At 58.6% G+C, this 19,057-nt stretch overlaps 1 protein-coding gene across 1 annotated transcript; it reads left to right on the top strand.

The window, feature by feature from the left end:
* The first annotated feature begins 3,048 nt into the window (after nt 1-3,048).
* Nucleotides 3,049-18,842, top strand: LOC139999474 (uncharacterized). Its single transcript, XM_072027851.1, has 3 exons — nt 3,049-3,207; nt 4,392-4,550; nt 5,024-18,842. Exons 2-3 carry the CDS (start codon nt 4,413-4,415, stop codon nt 18,131-18,133), a joined length of 13,248 nt encoding a protein of 4,415 aa, XP_071883952.1. The 5' UTR covers nt 3,049-3,207; nt 4,392-4,412; the 3' UTR covers nt 18,134-18,842.
* Nucleotides 18,843-19,057: the final 215 nt, after the last annotated feature.

Below are 19,057 nucleotides of genomic sequence, written 5' to 3'. Positions count from 1 at the left end.
TCTCAGAAGCAAGGGGAATGTGGAGTATGGGATGAAGATTAAAAAAAATAAAATAAATAAATAAATAAAAAAACACTTGTTATCTAAAGAAGGTTACAAAAGAAGGAGTTGAGAAATACTAAACAACAGAAAAAATATTATTCAGGTACATGCAGTCCCAGCAGCACCTGGGAGGCCAGAGACAAAAAGCTGACACGCAAACCAAGCACACGTGGAGTGGAGCCAACCTCAAACTCAGGTGGCCTGGGGTACCGGGTCCTGGGCACTCGTCCAGACGTGCATGTAGGAATGTGGATAACTCTGCGGGCACGAGCAGTCCGGTGAAGTCAGTGGGGATTATTAGGGGGTTCGGACGTGCTGGACCACCAGGCAGGTCTAGGACTCCGCATCCCGCAGGGAGGGTGATGCTCAGCCTGTTTTTCACCATACTATCTTTCACTTGTGACCTATCAGCCAAATCAGCAGACGATAAATGCACCCGCACCTCCTGCTCTGTGGCCGGTGACAAGCAGCACACAGAGACCTCACGAGGAAATAAAACGTCACTCCTCTGGGACACCCCAGAGTTTCACAATTTGCTGCACGCTGAATCAGAACTGAAAAATCAGCGTTTCAAAATGATCCCTAGAACACACATTGCAAAAATGATTTGGCCTAAAAGTGCTGATGTCAAAGTTAAATGCATTAGACACAAAATACACCAGTCTGCTCTACCGCTGATAAAACACCTTAGCAAAAACAGGTTCTGACCTACCTTAATGACAGCTGTGGACATTGTCAAAACGAAATGAGACAGTCAAGACTTAAATTTCATCACCTATCCATCAAAACTCCCAATCCGTCTGATTCATTCCTTGAAACATTTCATTTTCTAGAAAACAAGAAAAAACAAAAATATTTTCCTTCCAAAATAGATCTCAGCTGGAGGATTCTCAAATAGCTCTTTGCTATTTCTTAGCTCTGGGTGAAGGTCAAAAACCTCCAGACCCAGCCAGCCCCCTGTTCATCTGCCCATCCCTCAGCTGCTGCTTTTTGCAGTTTCAATAAAAAACTGACCTCCCAATTCAGCAGGCACTGAGCCCTGTTAGTGACAGGCTAATTATATACTCTATTGTGAATATCACTACTTTTGCCATCAGGAGTGTTTGCAGGAGTGTTTGAAGTTGGGGTGGACTTTTTTTTTTTTTTTTTTTTGGTTCATTTTAAGGAGGACATTACAGCCCCATGAAAATTATCCCACTGACACAAATACCTGTTTAAGATACCTGCAAGGCTGGGAGGTGTCAGAAGAGAACAGGTCTTTTATATGTCTCGTGGGGAGCCCGGTTCCACCTTGATTAAATGCAACAGAGGTTTGGCCACCCTATAGAAATGTCGACAGGGATGGGTGCAGAACTGGGTAGGAAAAAAAGAGCCCACCCTGTTGGGTAACAGTTTTGAAAGACCAACTCGAGTCCGTGCTTTTGAGAGTGTCCTTGGGCAAAGCCAAGCCCTTAGAAACCTGGGGTGCTGGTGCTGCCCTGATGTACCTCTCCCAAAATCTGCCCAATGCCTCCTGACGTCCCCAGCGCCCGCAGGGGATTGCAAACTGTTATAGGACACCGTGCGTACAAGCTCCAGCCACACAGTAATGCTCTAATTTTAATAATAACTCCAATCTACCATAAAATTACAGTTTCCCAAGGGTATCATTATCCCACAGGTGGGGTATAATTTACACAAGTATAATTTAATCTTGAAAAAAAGCTCAAAAATGAAGTATGGTTAGCAACAATCCTCTGTGCGCACTTATATGAGTATCCCCAAGCTGTTACCAGCACTAATTAATTAGGCTCCTACACCCAGTATGATCTTACCTTACAGATGGGCCAGATCAGCAACTCACCCAAGGCTGCGTGACAGGTTCATGCTCCGGAGGCTCTCCGCAATGTCTCCAGCATGCTTGTCAAGGCAGCAGCCCAGCTCCAAAACCAAACGCAGGGGCCCAAGTGGCACGGCTGATGTCTCCCCTATTTGCTCCCTGCACAGGGAGAGCTCAGAATGAATAAAAGAATCTGTTGGTCTCAAATTAATTTACACTTAAAAGATTTAAAAAAAAAAAAAAAAAAAAAAAAAAAAAAAAAAAAAAAAACAAGGATTGTAGAGATAATTACAGGAAAAGCTGCCTAGAGCAACCAGATGAAGCTTCGACATGAATTGACCTCCCAGCCAAAAGGTTTCTGCTTTCATTTTTAATTAAAGATCAAGCAAAGTGAAAATAAGTCATTCACAGAAGACAGTTAACATAAAAAATGTTTTATCACAATTTTTCTCAATGAAAAGTCACTACTTATTTAATAGGCATTTTCTTATAAATATCTATGTATTTTGCAAACTTTACCATTTACAAATGTTTCAATTTGTTGGATTTTTTTGTTTGTTTGTTTCACCAAAAACCTGGATAATACAATAAAAAGGCTCCTTAATAAGAAGTTACCAAAAAAAAAGGGATACTTTTCAGTACGTGCTACAAGGACACCACAAAAGCCTAGATCTCCTGGAGGGTTTGGAGATCTCTCTGCTGTGCACCTGCATTTCAACACGTTCCGAATGGTTAGGTCTTCATCTGTCCTTTCTCTATGAGCAAAGCACATGAAAAAAGGAAGCAAAAATCACCTCTGGTGGTGCAGCACCAAGCTGGAGGGCCATGAAGATCCCCTCTGTCTCCAGGGTGCTTACAACAACTCTGCAAACGTCAGCACTTCTATCGATGTCCTCCAACTCCAGTACTGTTTTTATGGGTGTGTATAATACATATATAAATGCATACCTATAAAAGTGGGAATTCGTTAAAAATACACCCTTCCATTAATACATATATATATGCTTCACAGCTATTCTAGATTTAAAAAAAAAAAAAAAATCTGAAATACAATTACCTGTAAAATAACTTTACAGTCCGGATTAGGTGGAACCAGCTGATGCCTGAATTGCCACATGGCAACTACTATTTCTGGGTTAAAATGATAGGTAAGGGGATGATAAGTTAAATAACCCGTCTGAGGACATGAAGGTGCAGCTGGGCTTGGCCAAAGATGAATCAGGGCAACGTCCACAAAGGGTGGCTCCTTTCTGTTCCTCCGTCGGGGACCCTATAAAAGCACCTGGGTCCTCCGATCACTCCGCACGGCTTCACAGGAATCCCACTTGATCCCATTGGTGATTTGGGTAAGTCATTCCTTCTGAAATGCATACTTTGCTGGGTGAAAATTAGTTATTTCTATAGGATTCATCTTGGGTGACAATGGCATTCCTGCTTCAATATTTTCCGGGAGCCTTTTGGGTTTATCTGCAATTAAATGCTATTTTGTGCAATTTGGCCAGCTGCATGCTCTCCTTTGTTGATGTGGCAAGGTGGCTTTCCTCCAAACAGAAAGGAGAGTGGGAGTCAAATTTGGTGCCTTGCTTTGGTCTGCACTCATCTCCCAGTTGGGATGGACAGATTGCCCAAATTTTCAGTTTTCTACGGAAATGCCAAGAAACAGGGTTCCGTACACACAGGTGCATGCACTCACTCCTACTTTGAGCTCGTTATGGCGGCAGCGAGGCAGGCAGGGCACAGCTTCCCCAGCTGTGAGCTGAGATCCCAGCACTGATGTACCCGATAACAGGCTCAGGGATCCTGTGAGAAGGACAGAGGTGGCTTTTGAGGTTTCCAGTCACAAAACTTGATCAGGAGCAGTGCTTTCGGCCCAGCAGATCACAGTAAAATGAAATAAGTTTCTCTAACCTAGGAGATCTGACAGGTCCCTCTTGGCCAAAATCTAGTTGTCAAGGATGCAATGGTGTAACGAAAGATTCATCAATTGATTTGCATTGCTACTGGTCACAGGACTGGAAAAAGGGTTTGTTTTACCTCTCTGTAGCACTCTAACTGCTTCTGCCCTAGCATGGTCCTGTCTCGGGCCATGCCTGCACTGTGTTAGACATCCTCAGACGTGCTCCAGAGTAGCTGCTGCGTCTTGGTGCCAAGCAGAGATAGAAGCATGGAGCCTGGCGACTGAATGCCTGGGTAGAGCCCACGGAGACTGGTTCTTGGGGTGTCTCTTGAGTCACCATCCCCAGTCCCCTCCCTGTGACCCACAAACACGGGCATCCTGCCATCCCATATCAAACATCACTCAAATACGTCAGCAGACAAGCTGGAGGACACTCCCCATCCCACCAAAACCCCTAAGCATTTGAATATCTTCCCAGCGCTCTGGTGAAGCCAAGCTCACCGTGGCAGAGGAGTGGACACAGAGCTCACGGCACCCAGCATCTCATTAGCTGGTCCCAGTGATTCTTCCCCCGGTTCCCACTCTCAGAGGCAAGCTAATCTCCCATCCTTAGGTCCGCTACTTTTCTTGCAGGCTTCGTGAATCTGCAGGAAGATGTCTCACTTCTTAGACAGCGTTTCCATCATCATTAGCACTTTTTGCAAACATGCGAAGGAAGATGGAGACCAGTCCAAACTGAGTCGAAGGAGGATGAAGGAGTTCATCCAGAAGGAGTTTGCAGATGCCATAGCGGTGAGTGCTATGGGGAGGGCTCAAGGCTGAGACTGGAGGTCAGGATCACAAAATGTCCTGGAGAGGGGGTAAATCGTATGATCAGATCAAATAGGGATGGAGAGGCTTTTACCAAGGGTGAGCAGCAAATGTGTGCTTTTGCACTGTCCGCGACAGTTCTTTTTTATCAATTTTGTAAAGAGTAAATGGGGAAAAAATTGAGAATGGACTGTTGGGGTGGTGTGGTTACCTTCAAGGGGTGGAAGGAAATGTATCCAGTGGAGGAGTACAGCATCTCCCAAAAAGAGAGCTGGTTAGCTGTGGCCATCAGGAAAAAGGAGAAAAAAGACACAGAGGAGATGCGGAGCTATAAAAGAGAACCTGAGAGATGCAAGGAGAAAAGATGGCCATTATACCCAGGTTTTAATTTCTCTGACAAGGAGCAGGAAGGCTAAAATCCCTTTTTTGTTTCCCTGTGTGTGCTTTCCCTGCAGAACCCACATGACCCTCAGACAATTGACAAGATTCTGCAGTTTCTGGAGTGGGATGGGGATGGCGAAATAGATTTTAATGAGTTCCTGCTTTTAGTATTCAGAGTGGCTAAGGCCTGCTACTGGTACCTGCAGAAGGGACCATGCCTTCTGCAAAAAACAAAGCTAGTAACCAGTGGCAAGATACTGCAAGAGCCTGAAATTAAGAATAGAGGGAGCCATCGGCAGCTGCAGGAAGAGGAACCACAAACCCGTGAGACCAATCGCCATCCCCCCTGCAAACCTGAGCCACAGCGAGAAACCAGGATCCAGGAGCTTGAAACGCTAGAAGAGACGGAGAGTCATCACCAGCAACGCACCACACAGAGCAGAGATGATGCAAAACGAAGTACAAGGACAAGAGAGCTGATCCCTCAGGTACATGAAAAGAGAAGCCAAGAGCCAAGCGACCAATGTAATAGACAGAGAAGACGTCAGCCACCTGAGCAGGACAGGCTAGAAGATTTACAACACCGCAAGTGCGGCAGCTCGAAGGCACGTCAGCCTGGACCATGGGTGGATGAGAGACAAAACCGAGAGGGGCCACAGACAGAAGAACTGGCAGACGTGAAGAGTCACAGACATCCCTGTGAACCAAAACTACTGCCAGACCAGTGGAGTGGCCACCAGCCACGTGAGCCAGCAATACCAGCATATGATCAAAGAAACCATGAGCCACAAAACCAACAAGCAGTGGCAAATGGAGGAAGAAGAAGCTGGCCACATGAACCAAAAGAAGCAGATAGGAGAAGTCACAACTGGCCACGTAAGCACGAATTACTCACAGAGGAGAGAAGCCGCTACCACCTACGTGAGCTGGAACAAAAAGAACTTGAACAAAGCAGCCGCCAGCCATGTGAGCCTGAATGCCTGGATTCAGAAAGACCACATCAGTCATACATCGAGGAACCGCTAGAACTGGACAAAAGATACTTTGAGAAATGTGAGCAAAACGAACCTGACTATGAAGAAGAAAAGGAAAAAGAAGATGAGACTGAATACAGAGAAACTCAGAGACGCAGATATCAAGACCAAAGGTCGGAAGAACAACATGATGCAGACAGAAACGATCGGCAACTGAGAACACAACAAGAAGGCTATGAATCAGAACGTACTCTGCGACGAGAATATGAACAAGATGGAAGGAGACGCCATGAAGCCGTGAGGTACGAAAGGACGCGGGAGACCACCGAGGTCTCCGCAGAAGCGGACGTGAAGGTCCACCGCGTGTCCCGGGAACTGCAGCCTCGTGACGAGGGAGAAAGGAGGGAGCGCTCCCGCGAGTGCGACGAACCAGAGGACGAGACGAGGCCTTGCCGCGCACGAGACAGGGAAGAGCCCGTGGTGCGCGAGAGGAGGCTCGATCGCCAACGGGACCTGGAGGTGGAGGTCCACGAGCGCCGAAGCCACCTCACTCGAGAGAGGGAAGAGCGAGGCGCCCCCACAGAAGAACGGGAGCCCCGCGATGGTCGTGAGTGTCGCACCCGGGAGCCCGAAGACGATGCCAGGAGACGCCGTGAAGCCGTGAGGTACGAAAGGACGCGGGAGACCACCGAGGTCTCCGCAGAAGCGGACGTGAAGGTCCACCGCGTGTCCCGGGAACTGCAGCCTCGTGACGAGGGAGAAAGGAGGGAGCGCTCCCGCGAGTGCGACGAACCAGAGGACGAGACGAGGCCTTGCCGCGCACGAGACAGGGAAGAGCCCGTGGTGCGCGAGAGGAGGCTCGATCGCCAACGGGACCTGGAGGTGGAGGTCCACGAGCGCCGAAGCCGCCTCACTCGAGAGAGGGAAGAGCGAGGCGCCCCCACAGAAGAACGGGAGCCCCGCGATGGTCGTGAGTGTCGCACCCGGGAGCCCGAAGACGATGCCAGGAGACGCCGTGAAGCCGTGAGGTACGAAAGGACGCGGGAGACCACCGAGGTCTCCGCAGAAGCGGACGTGAAGGTCCACCGCGTGTCCCGGGAACTGCAGCCTCGTGACGAGGGAGAAAGGAGGGAGCGCTCCCGCGAGTGCGACGAACCAGAGGACGAGACGAGGCCTTGCCGCGCACGAGACAGGGAAGAGCCCGTGGTGCGCGAGAGGAGGCTCGATCGCCAACGGGACCTGGAGGTGGAGGTCCACGAGCGCCGAAGCCGCCTCACTCGAGAGAGGGAAGAGCGAGGCGCCCCCACAGAAGAACGGGAGCCCCGCGATGGTCGTGAGTGTCGCACCCGGGAGCCCGAAGACGATGCCAGGAGACGCCGTGAAGCCATGAGGTACGAAAGGACGCGGGAGACCACCGAGGTCTCCGCAGAAGCGGACGTGAAGGTCCACCGCGTGTCCCGGGAACTGCAGCCTCGTGACGAGGGAGAAAGGAGGGAGCGCTCCCGCGAGTGCGACGAACCAGAGGACGAGACGAGGCCTTGCCGCGCACGAGACAGGGAAGAGCCCGTGGTGCGCGAGAGGAGGCTCGATCGCCAACGGGACCTGGAGGTGGAGGTCCACGAGCGCCGAAGCCGCCTCACTCGAGAGAGGGAAGAGCGAGGCACCCCCACAGAAGAACGGGAGCCCCGCGATGGTCGTGAGTGTCGCACCCGGGAGCCCGAAGACGATGCCAGGAGACGCCGTGAAGCCGTGAGGTACGAAAGGACGCGGGAGACCACCGAGGTCTCCGCAGAAGCGGACGTGAAGGTCCACCGCGTGTCCCGGGAACTGCAGCCTCGTGACGAGGGAGAAAGGAGGGAGCGCTCCCGCGAGTGCGACGAACCAGAGGACGAGACGAGGCCTTGCCGCGCACGAGACAGGGAAGAGCCCGTGGTGCGCGAGAGGAGGCTCGATCGCCAACGGGACCTGGAGGTGGAGGTCCACGAGCGCCGAAGCCGCCTCACTCGAGAGAGGGAAGAGCGAGGCGCCCCCACAGAAGAACGGGAGCCCCGCGATGGTCGTGAGTGTCGCACCCGGGAGCCCGAAGACGATGCCAGGAGACGCCGTGAAGCCGTGAGGTACGAAAGGACGTGGGAGACCACCGAGGTCTCCGCAGAAGCGGACGTGAAGGTCCACCGCGTGTCCCGGGAACTGCAGCCTCGTGACGAGGGAGAAAGGAGGGAGCGCTCCCGCGAGTGCGACGAACCAGAGGACGAGACGAGGCCTTGCCGTGCACGAGACAGGGAAGAGCCCGTGGTGCGCGAGAGGAGGCTCGATCGCCAACGGGACCTGGAGGTGGAGGTCCACGAGCGCCGAAGCCACCTCACTCGAGAGAGGGAAGAGCGAGGCGCCCCCACAGAAGAACGGGAGCCCCGCGATGGTCGTGAGTGTCGCACCCGGGAGCCCGAAGACGATGCCAGGAGACGCCGTGAAGCCGTGAGGTACGAAAGGACGCGGGAGACCACCGAGGTCTCCGCAGAAGCGGACGTGAAGGTCCACCGCGTGTCCCGGGAACTGCAGCCTCGTGACGAGGGAGAAAGGAGGGAGCGCTCCCGCGAGTGCGACGAACCAGAGGACGAGACGAGGCCTTGCCGCGCACGAGACAGGGAAGAGCCCGTGGTGCGCGAGAGGAGGCTCGATCGCCAACGGGACCTGGAGGTGGAGGTCCACGAGCGCCGAAGCCGCCTCACTCGAGAGAGGGAAGAGCGAGGCGCCCCCACAGAAGAACGGGAGCCCCGCGATGGTCGTGAGTGTCGCACCCGGGAGCCCGAAGACGATGCCAGGAGACGCCGTGAAGCCGTGAGGTACGAAAGGACGCGGGAGACCACCGAGGTCTCCGCAGAAGCGGACGTGAAGGTCCACCGCGTGTCCCGGGAACTGCAGCCTCGTGACGAGGGAGAAAGGAGGGAGCGCTCCCGCGAGTGCGACGAACCAGAGGACGAGACGAGGCCTTGCCGCGCACGAGACAGGGAAGAGCCCGTGGTGCGCGAGAGGAGGCTCGATCGCCAACGGGACCTGGAGGTGGAGGTCCACGAGCGCCGAAGCCGCCTCACTCGAGAGAGGGAAGAGCGAGGCGCCCCCACAGAAGAACGGGAGCCCCGCGATGGTCGTGAGTGTCGCACCCGGGAGCCCGAAGACGATGCCAGGAGACGCCGTGAAGCCATGAGGTACGAAAGGACGCGGGAGACCACCGAGGTCTCCGCAGAAGCGGACGTGAAGGTCCACCGCGTGTCCCGGGAACTGCAGCCTCGTGACGAGGGAGAAAGGAGGGAGCGCTCCCGCGAGTGCGACGAACCAGAGGACGAGACGAGGCCTTGCCGCGCACGAGACAGGGAAGAGCCCGTGGTGCGCGAGAGGAGGCTCGATCGCCAATGGGACCTGGAGGTGGAGGTCCACGAGCGCCGAAGCCGCCTCACTCGAGAGAGGGAAGAGCGAGGCGCCCCCACAGAAGAACGGGAGCCCCGCGATGGTCGTGAGTGTCGCACCCGGGAGCCCGAAGACGATGCCAGGAGACGCCGTGAAGCCGTGAGGTACGAAAGGACGTGGGAGACCACCGAGGTCTCCGCAGAAGCGGACGTGAAGGTCCACCGCGTGTCCCGGGAACTGCAGCCTCGTGACGAGGGAGAAAGGAGGGAGCGCTCCCGCGAGTGCGACGAACCAGAGGACGAGACGAGGCCTTGCCGCGCACGAGACAGGGAAGAGCCCGTGGTGCGCGAGAGGAGGCTCGATCGCCAACGGGACCTGGAGGTGGAGGTCCACGAGCGCCGAAGCCACCTCACTCGAGAGAGGGAAGAGCGAGGCGCCCCCACAGAAGAACGGGAGCCCCGCGATGGTCGTGAGTGTCGCACCCGGGAGCCCGAAGACGATGCCAGGAGACGCCGTGAAGCCGTGAGGTACGAAAGGACGCGGGAGACCACCAAGGTCTCCGCAGAAGCGGACGTGAAGGTCCACCGCGTGTCCTGGGAACTGCAGCCTCGTGACGAGGGAGAAAGGAGGGAGCGCTCCCGCGAGTGCGACGAACCAGAGGACGAGACGAGGCCTTGCCGCGCACGAGACAGGGAAGAGCCCGTGGTGCGCGAGAGGAGGCTCGATCGCCAACGGGACCTGGAGGTGGAGGTCCACGAGCGCCGAAGCCGCCTCACTCGAGAGAGGGAAGAGCGAGGCGCCCCCACAGAAGAACGGGAGCCCCGCGATGGTCGTGAGTGTCGCACCCGGGAGCCCGAAGACGATGCCAGGAGACGCCGTGAAGCCGTGAGGTACGAAAGGACGCGGGAGACCACCGAGGTCTCCGCAGAAGCGGACGTGAAGGTCCACCGCGTGTCCCGGGAACTGCAGCCTCGTGACGAGGGAGAAAGGAGGGAGCGCTCCCGCGAGTGCGACGAACCAGAGGACGAGACGAGGCCTTGCCGCGCACGAGACAGGGAAGAGCCCGTGGTGCGCGAGAGGAGGCTCGATCGCCAACGGGACCTGGAGGTGGAGGTCCACGAGCGCCGAAGCCGCCTCACTCGAGAGAGGGAAGAGCGAGGCGCCCCCACAGAAGAACGGGAGCCCCGCGATGGTCGTGAGTGTCGCACCCGGGAGCCCGAAGACGATGCCAGGAGACGCCGTGAAGCCGTGAGGTACGAAAGGACGCGGGAGACCACCGAGGTCTCCGCAGAAGCGGACGTGAAGGTCCACCGCGTGTCCCGGGAACTGCAGCCTCGTGACGAGGGAGAAAGGAGGGAGCGCTCCCGCGAGTGCGACGAACCAGAGGACGAGACGAGGCCTTGCCGCGCACGAGACAGGGAAGAGCCCGTGGTGCGCGAGAGGAGGCTCGATCGCCAACGGGACCTGGAGGTGGAGGTCCACGAGCGCCGAAGCCGCCTCACTCGAGAGAGGGAAGAGCGAGGCGCCCCCACAGAAGAACGGGAGCCCCGCGATGGTCGTGAGTGTCGCACCCGGGAGCCCGAAGACGATGCCAGGAGACGCCGTGAAGCCGTGAGGTACGAAAGGACGCGGGAGACCACCGAGGTCTCCGCAGAAGCGGATGTGAAGGTCCACCGCGTGTCCCGGGAACTGCAGCCTCGTGACGAGGGAGAAAGGAGGGAGCGCTCCCGCGAGTGCGACGAACCAGAGGACGAGACGAGGCCTTGCCGCGCACGAGACAGGGAAGAGCCCGTGGTGCGCGAGAGGAGGCTCGATCGCCAACGGGACCTGGAGGTGGAGGTCCACGAGCGCCGAAGCCGCCTCACTCGAGAGAGGGAAGAGCGAGGCGCCCCCACAGAAGAACGGGAGCCCCGCGATGGTCGTGAGTGTCGCACCCGGGAGCCCGAAGACGATGCCAGGAGACGCCGTGAAGCCGTGAGGTACGAAAGGACGCGGGAGACCACCGAGGTCTCCGCAGAAGCGGACGTGAAGGTCCACCGCGTGTCCCGGGAACTGCAGCCTCGTGACGAGGGAGAAAGGAGGGAGCGCTCCCGCGAGTGCGACGAACCAGAGGACGAGACGAGGCCTTGCCGCGCACGAGACAGGGAAGAGCCCGTGGTGCGCGAGAGGAGGCTCGATCGCCAACGGGACCTGGAGGTGGAGGTCCACGAGCGCCGAAGCCGCCTCACTCGAGAGAGGGAAGAGCGAGGCGCCCCCACAGAAGAACGGGAGCCCCGCGATGGTCGTGAGTGTCGCACCCGGGAGCCCGAAGACGATGCCAGGAGACGCCGTGAAGCCGTGAGGTACGAAAGGACGCGGGAGACCACCGAGGTCTCCGCAGAAGCGGACGTGAAGGTCCACCGCGTGTCCCGGGAACTGCAGCCTCGTGACGAGGGAGAAAGGAGGGAGCGCTCCCGCGAGTGCGACGAACCAGAGGACGAGACGAGGCCTTGCCGCGCACGAGACAGGGAAGAGCCCGTGGTGCGCGAGAGGAGGCTCGATCGCCAACGGGACCTGGAGGTGGAGGTCCACGAGCGCCGAAGCCGCCTCACTCGAGAGAGGGAAGAGCGAGGCGCCCCCACAGAAGAACGGGAGCCCCGCGATGGTCGTGAGTGTCGCACCCGGGAGCCCGAAGACGATGCCAGGAGACGCCGTGAAGCCGTGAGGTACGAAAGGACGCGGGAGACCACCGAGGTCTCCGCAGAAGCGGACGTGAAGGTCCACCGCGTGTCCCGGGAACTGCAGCCTCGTGACGAGGGAGAAAGGAGGGAGCGCTCCCGCGAGTGCGACGAACCAGAGGACGAGACGAGGCCTTGCCGCGCACGAGACAGGGAAGAGCCCGTGGTGCGCGAGAGGAGGCTCGATCGCCAACGGGACCTGGAGGTGGAGGTCCACGAGCGCCGAAGCCGCCTCACTCGAGAGAGGGAAGAGCGAGGCGCCCCCACAGAAGAACGGGAGCCCCGCGATGGTCGTGAGTGTCGCACCCGGGAGCCCGAAGACGATGCCAGGAGACGCCGTGAAGCCGTGAGGTACGAAAGGACGCGGGAGACCACCGAGGTCTCCGCAGAAGCGGACGTGAAGGTCCACCGCGTGTCCCGGGAACTGCAGCCTCGTGACGAGGGAGAAAGGAGGGAGCGCTCCCGCGAGTGCGACGAACCAGAGGACGAGACGAGGCCTTGCCGCGCACGAGACAGGGAAGAGCCCGTGGTGCGCGAGAGGAGGCTCGATCGCCAACGGGACCTGGAGGTGGAGGTCCACGAGCGCCGAAGCCGCCTCACTCGAGAGAGGGAAGAGCGAGGCGCCCCCACAGAAGAACGGGAGCCCCGCGATGGTCGTGAGTGTCGCACCCGGGAGCCCGAAGATGATGCCAGGAGACGCCGTGAAGCCGTGAGGTACGAAAGGACGCGGGAGACCACCGAGGTCTCCGCAGAAGCGGACGTGAAGGTCCACCGCGTGTCCCGGGAACTGCAGCCTCGTGACGAGGGAGAAAGGAGGGAGCGCTCCCGCGAGTGCGACGAACCAGAGGACGAGACGAGGCCTTGCCGCGCACGAGACAGGGAAGAGCCCGTGGTGCGCGAGAGGAGGCTCGATCGCCAACGGGACCTGGAGGTGGAGGTCCACGAGCGCCGAAGCCGCCTCACTCGAGAGAGGGAAGAGCGAGGCGCCCCCACAGAAGAACGGGAGCCCCGCGATGGTCGTGAGTGTCGCACCCGGGAGCCCGAAGACGATGCCAGGAGACGCCGTGAAGCCGTGAGGTACGAAAGGACGCGGGAGACCACCGAGGTCTCCGCAGAAGCGGACGTGAAGGTCCACCGCGTGTCCCGGGAACTGCAGCCTCGTGACGAGGGAGAAAGGAGGGAGCGCTCCCGCGAGTGCGACGAACCAGAGGACGAGACGAGGCCTTGCCGCGCACGAGACAGGGAAGAGCCCGTGGTGCGCGAGAGGAGGCTCGATCGCCAACGGGACCTGGAGGTGGAGGTCCACGAGCGCCGAAGCCGCCTCACTCGAGAGAGGGAAGAGCGAGGCGCCCCCACAGAAGAACGGGAGCCCCGCGATGGTCGTGAGTGTCGCACCCGGGAGCCCGAAGACGATGCCAGGAGACGCCGTGAAGCCGTGAGGTACGAAAGGACGCGGGAGACCACCGAGGTCTCCGCAGAAGCGGACGTGAAGGTCCACCGCGTGTCCCGGGAACTGCAGCCTCGTGACGAGGGAGAAAGGAGGGAGCGCTCCCGCGAGTGCGACGAACCAGAGGACGAGACGAGGCCTTGCCGCGCACGAGACAGGGAAGAGCCCGTGGTGCGCGAGAGGAGGCTCGATCGCCAACGGGACCTGGAGGTGGAGGTCCACGAGCGCCGAAGCCGCCTCACTCGAGAGAGGGAAGAGCGAGGCGCCCCCACAGAAGAACGGGAGCCCCGCGATGGTCGTGAGTGTCGCACCCGGGAGCCCGAAGATGATGCCAGGAGACGCCGTGAAGCCGTGAGGTACGAAAGGACGCGGGAGACCACCGAGGTCTCCGCAGAAGCGGACGTGAAGGTCCACCGCGTGTCCCGGGAACTGCAGCCTCGTGACGAGGGAGAAAGGAGGGAGCGCTCCCGCGAGTGCGACGAACCAGAGGACGAGACGAGGCCTTGCCGCGCACGAGACAGGGAAGAGCCCGTGGTGCGCGAGAGGAGGCTCGATCGCCAACGGGACCTGGAGGTGGAGGTCCACGAGCGCCGAAGCCGCCTCACTCGAGAGAGGGAAGAGCGAGGCGCCCCCACAGAAGAACGGGAGCCCCGCGATGGTCGTGAGTGTCGCACCCGGGAGCCCGAAGACGATGCCAGGAGACGCCGTGAAGCCGTGAGGTACGAAAGGACGCGGGAGACCACCGAGGTCTCCGCAGAAGCGGACGTGAAGGTCCACCGCGTGTCCCGGGAACTGCAGCCTCGTGACGAGGGAGAAAGGAGGGAGCGCTCCCGCGAGTGCGACGAACCAGAGGACGAGACGAGGCCTTGCTGCGCACGAGACAGGGAAGAGCCCGTGGTGCGCGAGAGGAGGCTCGATCGCCAACGGGACCTGGAGGTGGAGGTCCACGAGCGCCGAAGCCGCCTCACTCGAGAGAGGGAAGAGCGAGGCGCCCCCACAGAAGAACGGGAGCCCCGCGATGGTCGTGAGTGTCGCACCCGGGAGCCCGAAGACGATGCCAGGAGACGCCGTGAAGCCGTGAGGTACGAAAGGACGCGGGAGACCACCGAGGTCTCCGCAGAAGCGGACGTGAAGGTCCACCGCGTGTCCCGGGAACTGCAACCTCGTGACGAGGGAGAAAGGAGGGAGCGCTCCCGCGAGTGCGACGAACCAGAGGACGAGACGAGGCCTTGCCGCGCACGAGACAGGGAAGAGCCCGTGGTGCGCGAGAGGAGGCTCGATCGCCAACGGGACCTGGAGGTGGAGGTCCACGAGCGCCGAAGCCGCCTCACTCGAGAGAGGGAAGAGCGAGGCGCCCCCACAGAAGAACGGGAGCCCCGCGATGGTCGTGAGTGTCGCACCCGGGAGCCCGAAGACGATGCCAGGAGACGCCGTGAAGCCGTGAGGTACGAAAGGACGCGGGAGACCACCGAGGTCTCCGCAGAAGCGGACGTGAAGGTCCACCGCGTGTCCCGGGAACTGCAGCCTCGTGACGAGGGAGAAAGGAGGGAGCGCTCCCGCGAGTGCGACGAACCAGAGGACGAGACGAGGCCCTGCCGCGCACGAGACAGGGAAGAGCCCGTGGTGCGCGAGAGGAGGCTCGATCGCCAACGGGACCTGGAGGTGGAGGTCCACGAGCGCCGAAGCCGCCTCACTCGAGAGAGGGAAGAGCGAGGCGCCCCCACAGAAGAACGGGAGCCCCGCGATGGTCGTGAGTGTCGCACCCGGGAGCCCGAAGACGATGCCAGGAGACGCCGTGAAGCCGTGAGGTACGAAAGGACGCGGGAGACCACCGAGGTCTCCGCAGAAGCGGACGTGAAGGTCCACCGCGTGTCCCGGGAACTGCAGCCTCGTGACGAGGGAGAAAGGAGGGAGCGCTCCCGCGAGTGCGACGAACCAGAGGACGAGACGAGGCCTTGCCGCGCACGAGACAGGGAAGAGCCCGTGGTGCGCGAGAGGAGGCTCGATCGCCAACGGGACCTGGAGGTGGAGGTCCACGAGCGCCGAAGCCGCCTCACTCGAGAGAGGGAAGAGCGAGGCGCCCCCACAGAAGAACGGGAGCCCCGCGATGGTCGTGAGTGTCGCACCCGGGAGCCCGAAGACGATGCCAGGAGACGCCGTGAAGCCGTGAGGTACGAAAGGACGCGGGAGACCACCGAGGTCTCCGCAGAAGCGGACGTGAAGGTCCACCGCGTGTCCCGGGAACTGCAGCCTCGTGACGAGGGAGAAAGGAGGGAGCGCTCCCGCGAGTGCGACGAACCAGAGGACGAGACGAGGCCTTGCCGCGCACGAGACAGGGAAGAGCCCGTGGTGCGCGAGAGGAGGCTCGATCGCCAACGGGACCTGGAGGTGGAGGTCCACGAGCGCCGAAGCCGCCTCACTCGAGAGAGGGAAGAGCGAGGCGCCCCCACAGAAGAACGGGAGCCCCGCGATGGTCGTGAGTGTCGCACCCGGGAGCCCGAAGACGATGCCAGGAGACGCCGTGAAGCCGTGAGGTACGAAAGGACGCGGGAGACCACCGAGGTCTCCGCAGAAGCGGACGTGAAGGTCCACCGCGTGTCCCGGGAACTGCAGCCTCGTGACGAGGGAGAAAGGAGGGAGCGCTCCCGCGAGTGCGACGAACCAGAGGACGAGACGAGGCCTTGCCGCGCACGAGACAGGGAAGAGCCCGTGGTGCGCGAGAGGAGGCTCGATCGCCAACGGGACCTGGAGGTGGAGGTCCACGAGCGCCGAAGCCGCCTCACTCGAGAGAGGGAAGAGCGAGGCGCCCCCACAGAAGAACGGGAGCCCCGCGATGGTCGTGAGTGTCGCACCCGGGAGCCCGAAGACGATGCCAGGAGACGCCGTGAAGCCGTGAGGTACGAAAGGACGCGGGAGACCACCGAGGTCTCCGCAGAAGCGGACGTGAAGGTCCACCGCGTGTCCCGGGAACTGCAGCCTCGTGACGAGGGAGAAAGGAGGGAGCGCTCCCGCGAGTGCGACGAACCAGAGGACGAGACGAGGCCTTGCCGCGCACGAGACAGGGAAGAGCCCGTGGTGCGCGAGAGGAGGCTCGATCGCCAACGGGACCTGGAGGTGGAGGTCCACGAGCGCCGAAGCCGCCTCACTCGAGAGAGGGAAGAGCGAGGCGCCCCCACAGAAGAACGGGAGCCCCGCGATGGTCGTGAGTGTCGCACCCGGGAGCCCGAAGACGATGCCAGGAGACGCCGTGAAGCCGTGAGGTACGAAAGGACGCGGGAGACCACCGAGGTCTCCGCAGAAGCGGACGTGAAGGTCCACCGCGTGTCCCGGGAACTGCAGCCTCGTGACGAGGGAGAAAGGAGGGAGCGCTCCCGCGAGTGCGACGAACCAGAGGACGAGACGAGGCCTTGCCGCGCACGAGACAGGGAAGAGCCCGTGGTGCGCGAGAGGAGGCTCGATCGCCAACGGGACCTGGAGGTGGAGGTCCACGAGCGCCGAAGCCGCCTCACTCGAGAGAGGGAAGAGCGAGGTGCCCCCACAGAAGAACGGGAGGCCCATAGTGAGGAGGAAAGGACGAGCCTCTACCAAACAGTTGATGTTGATAGTGGAGACCTATGTCTCCCAGGGGAAATTTCATCTGTTACTGATATGAGGGTCCGTTATATCCCTGCTGACCCTGACATACAGCCGGAGGTTCAGGTGCTCCCTGGTCCTTGTGAGCCTAAGACTATTGCGTACCTGATCCATGTAATCCAGAACCTGAATGATCCCAATGCTACAACTTACGAGATTGTCTGTCACCAGCCCAACAACCTGGAGCAGCCTGTCTATGTGAGAAAATGCTACGTTTCATCCCAAGCACCAGCTGTGCCATGCAAAGAGAGCAGTGCCCAGAATGCAGAATCCTGTAAGGACGATGGCAAAACACGCGAGGTTGAAGAGCCACAGTGCAAGGATGTGTGCAGGATTAAATCAGGTATGGATGAGCATAAAAAACAGCAGCTGCCAGCTTCCAGCTCCCAGGAAAACTCAGGGGAGCTTGATGAGCCTCAGAAAGCTGAGTTGAAAGACAGGTCTGCAGTAGAGGTGAAGGTAGTATCTCAGCAGGCTTCTGCCCCTGAATCGGATGGTGTGAAGAGTGATACTCACCAGGTTGAGTCCAGGGAGGACAGGAGAGACCACCAGCGTCCCAGAATGCCCGATGAGGAAGAAAAGAAGTATCAGTGCCAGGGTGATGGATCAAAAGCCAACAGGGAGAAGGGCCAACAGGAGCCTGAATCCAGCTGCCAGGTGAGCAAAGACAGGGAGACCAAGAGCTGCCTGCCTCTATCACAGGGTTCAGAGCCACAGAAAGCTCAAGAGCCAGGCCAGCAAGCTGTAGAAGAGCAATGTCCTGAACCACCCCAAAGGGACGAAGCTGACTGCTGCCAAGAGGATGAAGAGCTTCCCCCACCAGAGAGGAGCTGCCAGCCACAAGAGGAGGAAAGCATCAAGAAGAGCCCACAGCAAGCTAGCCGTGACCAGCCTCAACAGGAAGAGGAATCCTATCCTTGCACCAAGCAGAGCCAGGGCGCCCCCGGCCCTGTAGCTTCACAGAAGGCAACAAGCCAACCTGCTAGGGATGAGGCCAAGGCATCTTAAGGGGTCATCTTCTCTGTGGCATTGATGAGGTTTCTCTGAGCCTCTTTGAGGATCACGTCTGCTCTCTGCTTTCAGCTTAGGATGCCACCACGCAGTGGCACAGAAGTGCTCAATACAAAGGGTTAACAGGGGGCTCTGTGAGGTGTCAAGTGGCTTTGGGGGGTTTCCAGCTAACACATCCTCAGCAACCAGGGAAGGCAGAGAGCTATGCCAGGATCTGCAGCTCCTGCCTTCCTGCATCATGTCTATCAACCCCAATGCAGTATTTAGTCACTTTTCCGCTCTAATTGGATTCCTTGGGTCTCTCAGTCCTTTGTGTCCCTGTCATCTCTTTTACCCTGGGGCATGACAGTTCTGCATCTCAGTGCACTCACATCTCCCTAGCCCCATGGCTGGCTCTCTTGCTTGTTAGCTTCCGCTGTGCAATAATAAAAAAAAATAATCCCAGGAGCTTAACCATACTCTTTCTGGGGTCTGAAAAGTATTGAGACTGGGATAAACATCTTTTTAGGCCCTTGGCTTTTGGTTACACCTTTCTGCTCTCCTGGAAACTGAGCAGAATCCCAGTTCCAGCATCACGGAGGCTTTGAAGCATCTGAGTCCTGCTGTGGTTACTGAAGGGTAATGGTGGTGGTAGGTGTGGGGGGTCATTCTCTACTTCAGAACGATGTATTGCATGAAAAATCACAATAAATAGCTGATGACTGCACTGACTGCTGCCATCCTTCATCCTTCCTTCTAATTTCTACGAGGGCTTCAGCCCACTGGGAGGGTGTCCCAGTTCGGATCACCCATGCCTCCTGATTCTAGGCGCTTAATCCAGATAGGGGCTGCTGAAAATTACAACAAACCCCCCTACTGTATGTCTTGGCACCCATATACTTCTAACCTTGTGGTCCTCACTATAGATCTGCATAATTCCAG

Source organism: Anas platyrhynchos, chromosome 26 (assembly GCF_047663525.1).
Source record: "Anas platyrhynchos isolate ZD024472 breed Pekin duck chromosome 26, IASCAAS_PekinDuck_T2T, whole genome shotgun sequence".
NCBI lineage: Eukaryota > Metazoa > Chordata > Aves > Anseriformes > Anatidae > Anas > Anas platyrhynchos.
Note: the sequence above shows the minus strand (reverse complement) of the source record. Positions and strands in the feature narration are given on the sequence as shown.

Bases quoted from the DNA above. Each gene is read 5' to 3' on its own strand.
- LOC139999474 (XM_072027851.1), top strand. From the start codon at position 4,413: ATGTCTCACTTCTTAGACAGCGTTTCCATCATCATTAGCACTTTTTGC. The intron at 4,551-5,023 runs GTGAGTGCTATG...CTTTCCCTGCAG, and splicing joins AGTTTGCAGATGCCATAGCG to AACCCACATGACCCTCAGAC.